We start from the raw sequence: 6,794 nt of genomic DNA on the forward strand, positions 1-6,794 counted from the left end.
TGCGAACTGAATGCGGAAACGCTTGCCGCGCGGCAAAATGAGACGTGGCAACCAATGAACACATTAGGAGCTGTAAGTTTATTGGCTACCGCATCACATTTTATCGCGGCAAGCGTTTCCAGTATGCAGAAGCTATGACATTTTTGTCAGCACAGTTTGGTGTTCGAACAAACAAAATTAGTTAGGCAGCAAAAAATTATAAAATAATAGATAAAGAAAGACTAAAATTATTTATTATAAATGAATTATTAAAAACAAGTAGCGATGATGAAATAGAAGATATGTTATGTGTAATAAAAAAAGAAAGGCTAAAAGTTAAAAATTATGTGGACATTGTAAATAAATATTCGAACAAAGAAGTATATAATTATATATGATAAAAAACAAATACTTTTGATAATAAAAATATTTATATTTACCATTATCATTAGTAATATATTATTAGTTTCAAACTTAATTCAAATTCTTAATCTTAACCACAACAGGGAGCTTATTATGGTTCTTGAAACGAGGTGAAAATTACGAAAGTGATCAAATTTATTAGAATGTTTATAACTTCATTGATTAACACTTAGTGAGTTTGCTTATTTTTGTAATTTTCACTTTGTCTAAAGAACCGTAATAAGCTCCCAAGTCATCAATTCACTGTAATTCTGCATTCGCACCGCGTCAGTGCATATGTATGGTACCGAATGTGCCGTAAATGATGCAGCTTAACAGTGCCTCAAGGTGACGGTTCGTGGAATTAAGACAAACAGGGATGGTAACTGTTGATCCCTTAGGGGCTCTGCATAATAAAAGGAACAGGAAACAGAGGCCTAGTTTCCACCAAGGATTTAATCCGGATGGAAACTTGATCAGAGAACAGAGAAACTGTGTATTCAACACTACATGATTTCTGATAGGTTGAAATTCTTATTCTCTGTTCCCTGTTCCTTTTATTGCGCGGAACTCCATGCACTAAACAGTCCATAGACGGAGAGGGCAGAGATTTGGAAAAAAACACCATATATCAACCCATATATCAACCAATTACAATTGAGCATTCTCCTGTCGTTCGATTGTAGTTGATTGTTCTTACATTCTGATCCGGTTTACATCCTCGGAAACTAGCTACTGTTCTATTGCACACAACGACACATCATGTTATCCCTTCCATTTTTCATCATGATTCCACCCCTTGTATCATTTCTTACCATTTCTTACATACAAGTGTACATTGTGTATGGAGCTTATGCTCCTCTCTTAACTCGATCGATTACTCTATGCTACTTTCGAGTCTTGCCGTCTCCATTTTCGCGGCCATTTTCGATTCTGGCCGTATCGACTCAGCTTGTCGAGGCCACTCTATCAAGGTATTATTATTATAGGTGTATATTTGCATATGTATGTACATATATTGATCAAGGAGATTGATGCAGATCGACGCGAGTTTTCATGTGTGTTGACGTGCGTGTTGAAAGAATTGAGTCAATTCACGACGCCAAACTACGTCGACGCGACGCCCGACGGTCGAGTGTCGAGCCGTGAGGTATTTTTCCTCTCACGGTTCGCTCGGTCGTATTCTCACCTGAGCATCTTTATCTGTAAATATGCATAAAATGGGCAAGCTAAACTCATCGATCGATATTATTCCGTTGCAAGGATCGAGTGGAGATTACAGATCGAGACATGTGGACAATAAGCAAAGGATGGATCAAAGACTGTTCCGGGATCAATTGTTGATCGGTCGCGTGCAAATGGTAATGTAAAAAACGTTTACACATCGGTCAGTTTAGGTCAGTCTGTTCCTTTCGATTGTTTTTCTCTTTGATGTATATTTAGTCTGCGGGATCTGCGGGATCCACGATGCGCGTACAAGCAGTGTGCGCAAGAATTAAAGTTAATATCGCATGCACGAGCACAATATTTGACACGATCGTTCAGCGAATTTCACTTTTTTTCATGTTACATTTATATGTTCCGCAGTACATGCACGATAATGAAAATAAAGTATATATCGATGTAAATGATATGGCAGATGCATTGCAAAAGCGATACAGAGATTATCGTGGTAAGAAACGCGGTCCGTTTCGTAGTATGGTACGTCAGGCTTATGACGAGCTTACCAAAATTTTTTCAAACAAGTCTTCGACGCGTGAATGCTCGGTGTATGACGATGACGATTTTGAGGATGTCGATGTCGAGGTACCTTGGACTTATTAATCTTATTCTATACCTTATATTCTCTTGCTTATTTTATCCTTGATACAATATTTTTTTAATCAAGTCACGTCATTTTAGTCAGATTCACAGCGTGCTTCGATAAGTGATATGTTATTACACATGTATAAGAAACCACATAGACAGAATGGAAATTCGAGTGATAAAGAATTGATAGACATTAGTAGCGATGATGATGCATCTAAAGTCGACTCCAAGACTGAAAAAGATCTAAAAACTCCTGAACCTGGGTGTACGACAACTGAAGAATCTTCGGGTATGGTAGTTGTAGCAAACTCAGAAACTACAAGACTGGAAACTGCTGAATCAGAAACGCTATCTACCCTAAAGCAAGAAACAGCAAAGCCAGAAAAGTCTATTACAAAGCCGGAAATATCTGTGAAATCAAACATAGTATGCATTTCCATGCAATTCATGATTATGATTTTATGTTAAATTTAAACAAGATTCAGATTGAAAAATATATTTGTTATCTGTTTCTGTCATTTCAGCTTGTGAACCAAGTCGTAAAACAATCATTGGAATCTACAAGAAAACGACAAAGAGAAAAGGAAAGTGGCAATGGAAAATTTTCAGTCAAAAAAGCGAGAATTGTACCTATTACGGAATCAAAAATTACATTTGCTGATGTAGGAGGCAATGACAAAGTTTTGAAAACTGTCTGTAAATTACTGGCTCATATGAAACATCCTGAAATCTTCAAACAGCTTGGTATATCTCCACCAAGAGGATTTTTGCTTCATGGACCACCTGGATGTGGAAAAACATTATTAGCACATGCAGTTGCAGGAGTAAGATAATATTTAAGTTGAGAAAATATAATAGAAATGTTACTTATATATTCACAGGACATTATAATAAGTAGAACAAAAAATACACTTGTTTTGTTCTATATACAATTGTGAAATGTATATAAAAGTTACATATAGATTCATTTATTCTGTCTAATATTCGCATCTCTTATGTAGGAATTAAATATACCTCTAATAAAAGTAGCAGGGCCTGAACTTGTGACTGGAGTATCTGGTGAGAGCGAAGCTCGTATCAGGGAATTGTTTGAACAAGCTTTAATTCTTGCACCATGTATCATTTTTTTGGATGAGATAGATGCTGTCACTCCACATAGAGCTACAGCTCAAAGAGAAATGGAAAGAAGAATCGTTGCACAATTATTGTCAAGTTTAGATGGTAAGATATTAATGTTTCCATTATTATTTCATTTTACATTCTTTTTTACAATCCAGACCAGTTATATATTTTCTTTTTGTTTTCTTGTTAGAATTGAATCTTAACGAAAATGGAGACAGAGTACTGATAATTGGTGCAACAAATCGACCCGATTCGTTAGATCCTGCTTTAAGAAGAGCGGGACGTTTTGATCGTGAAGTGTGCCTTGGAATACCAGATAGAGAAGCACGGGCTAAAATCTTAGCAGTGCACACTGAAAAAGTTGTATTAGCTCCTAATGTTAGTTTATCAACAATAGCTTCCCTTACTCCAGGTTTTGTAGGTGCAGATTTAGTTGCTTTAATTAGGGAAGCTGCCATGGTTGCTGTAGATAGGTAAGTCATTTTGCTTAAAGTTTTTATACATATCTTGCGTTATATATATGCATGTACATATACAATTTTTTTTTAGAATATTTGAGAATTTAAATAGATCAAAACAGGAGGAAAGATTACCTGAAGTAACTGAAGCCGAGAAACAACCGCATAAAGAAGTTGAAATTTCCGAAAATCTAATTGATACTAGTGTTCCAGCAAGATCTCCTACTATTACAATTTCTACTACAATTGAGAACAATCTTACATTTCCACAAAAGCTACCCAAAAGTTCAATTCCAGAAATTGCTGAAATGGATGTAATTCAGGAACATTCAGCAGACTTGTCAACTTTATTGACCTGGTTACGTTCTGAACCTCCACTTTCCCAAGAATGCTTATCAACCTTGTGCATTGAGCATAGTGATTTTGAGACAGCTCTACGCATTGTTCAACCATCAGCGAAAAGAGAAGGATTTGCGACGGTTCCCGATGTAACGTGGGATGATGTCGGCTCATTGCGAAACATACGACAAGAATTGCAAATGGCTATTCTCGTGAGTATAAATATGTTTTTATCTTTGTAATACTTTCTATTACGTTAACTTTTTAGAAAGAATAGTTATTGTGCTATTTGTTAGTCTTAAATAAATAAATTTTCTATAAAATCAAAGTATACGTGAGTTAGGATCGGGATCTAACTAGGAATCTATTAACAAGTCAATCGCTTTCATAGCGGAGTCATTCATAATTTCTGTTTTTAGGCTAATTATTTTACTATATTTTACTACATTTGCGACTCATGTATATATATTTATTTATTACAGGCTCCTGTTAAACACTCTGAACACTTTAATACATTAGGTTTAACAGCTGCAAGTGGAATATTATTATGTGGTCCACCAGGATGTGGAAAAACATTACTAGCCAAAGCTGTCGCCAACGAAGCTGGAATTAACTTTATTTCTGTTAAAGGACCAGAACTTTTAAATATGGCAAGTTTCAACATATTATACATGAAATTATAGAAATCTAAAGATTTTGTACATTTTTAGTATGTTGGTGAAAGTGAAAAAGCAGTTCGTCAATGTTTCTTGAGAGCAAGAAATTCAATGCCATGCGTCATATTTTTCGACGAGATAGATGCGTTGTGTCCTAAAAGAACAGAAGGCGATAATTCCGCAACAGCACGTGTTGTTAATCAAATGCTTACGGAAATGGATGGTGTGGAGGGTCGGCAAGGGGTATTTCTTATGGCAGCTAGTAATCGACCCGATATTATAGATACAGCTGTTTTGAGGCCAGGAAGACTGGATAAAATTTTATACGTTGGTCTTCCGAATGCTTCAGATAGAGTGGATATTTTACGTGCAGTAACAAAGGTATTTACGCACGTACATTCACACACAAAACACAACACAGTACAGGGAGAAAAAAGAGAATTGATTTAATTTATTTTGAAAAAATTCTATTTTCTTCTGATAACTTAATACACATTAGTATTATTAACTTTTGTAGAATGCAACGAGACCAAAACTTGCTTCAGATGTTAATTTAAATCAAGTGGCATATGATAATAGGTGTGATGGTTACACTGGTGCAGATTTAGCAGCTTTGATAAGAGAAGCTGGTATGGAAGCATTGAAAGAAATAATAGCTGGTTATGGACAACCAGAAATTTCGATGCGACATATTTTTCAAGCATTTGATAAAATGCAGCCATCCGTTCGTGAGAAGGCAAGTATTCATTTATTTGAAAATTTATATTGGACAGTATAATAAAGGTAACAAATTCTGCAGGATATTAAGCATTATGAAAAGTTAAGCAAATTATATTCGATAAGGAAAAACCCTGAAGTTACACCCATGGATACGCCAGTAGAAGTTACACCAATGGATGCACCAATTGTTGATGTGGTTATGGAGCCAATGGAAACTTAAAAGTACAATTATTAAAAAAGCCTATAAGAATCGCTAAAAAATTCTTCCAGTACCAAAAGTTAAACTTTTTACACAGAAGATGAAAGGCGTTTCTTTAATGATTTAGTTTCTGTGCATTTATGTTTCATAAAAGTACAGTTTTAACATTTATTAGGTGTGAGAAAAAGTTCGTGGCGTTTTTCCCGTTACTAACTAACGGGAAAAATGCCACGAACTTTTTCCCATACCTAATATATTAATAATTAACTGATTTATTATTGTGTTTCAAGATTTAATAATATAGTCAGTTATAATATTCCACATTATTTTTCTCTATAGATATAAATGTTTTAATACAGCATATTAAAAAAGATAAGCTTTCTATCAATTTATAAAAGTTTGTTTTACAACAATTAACATTTATGATTCTCTTTTTTAATAGTATGTGTAGATTAATTATATATACAAATAAATGTGTTTTAAAATAGAATTAATCTTGAATTTGCTCATTATTTTATTTAAAATATTTTTAATATGATTGTGTTGAAAAGTTGAAGTTCAAATCTGGTCAACATAAGATTTTATGCCATCTCTTGAAAGGCAATAGCAAGCCACCAGAGTGCAGAATATTCTCATTAACAGAATAAGCGAACTTTTAATAAGCCGTTCGCAATTGACTCAGTATGAGTATGACAGATATGTATCTCAAAAATTCAGGCCAATGTTCAAATGCTTCAATTATCAACTCCAAAGCAGGTGTGATTTTTCTATCAGTAGCACAAAAATATAAAAAAACAATTTTACGCAACATTACGCGATACATCTTGTAAATAAATCGCTACTTATTTAAGAAAGACTAAGATTTAAAACTTATTTATTAGTACATGACCCTAAACCATCTATGTATAAAGCATTTATATATAATCTCTCTCACATATATATAATACACATATATATAACACACATATATAATAAGTACATAAACATCAATAGTAATATGCATTATCATTTCTCTGGTGATATTATTGAGTTTGAAATTACAATAAATTCGTTTATATTATAAACATATATGCACAATTGCAACATACATTCAAGGTCTTTATAATTACA

The 6,794-nt window shown here is 34.0% G+C and overlaps 1 protein-coding gene across 1 annotated transcript; it reads left to right on the forward strand.

The window, feature by feature from the left end:
• Positions 1 to 1,323: 1,323 nt before the first annotated feature.
• On the forward strand, positions 1,324 to 5,721 carry LOC108691622 (nuclear valosin-containing protein-like). Its single transcript, XM_018199464.1, has 11 exons — positions 1,324 to 1,742; positions 1,969 to 2,187; positions 2,284 to 2,616; positions 2,715 to 3,014; positions 3,192 to 3,411; positions 3,503 to 3,785; positions 3,862 to 4,321; positions 4,592 to 4,759; positions 4,820 to 5,146; positions 5,283 to 5,501; positions 5,565 to 5,721. Exons 1-11 carry the CDS (start codon positions 1,593 to 1,595, stop codon positions 5,703 to 5,705), a joined length of 2,820 nt encoding a protein of 939 aa, XP_018054953.1. The 5' UTR covers positions 1,324 to 1,592; the 3' UTR covers positions 5,706 to 5,721.
• The last annotated feature ends 1,073 nt before the right edge of the window (positions 5,722 to 6,794 follow it).

The sequence above is a fragment of the Atta colombica genome, unplaced genomic scaffold (assembly GCF_001594045.1).
Source record: "Atta colombica isolate Treedump-2 unplaced genomic scaffold, Acol1.0 scaffold48, whole genome shotgun sequence".
NCBI classification, from domain to species: domain Eukaryota; kingdom Metazoa; phylum Arthropoda; class Insecta; order Hymenoptera; family Formicidae; genus Atta; species Atta colombica.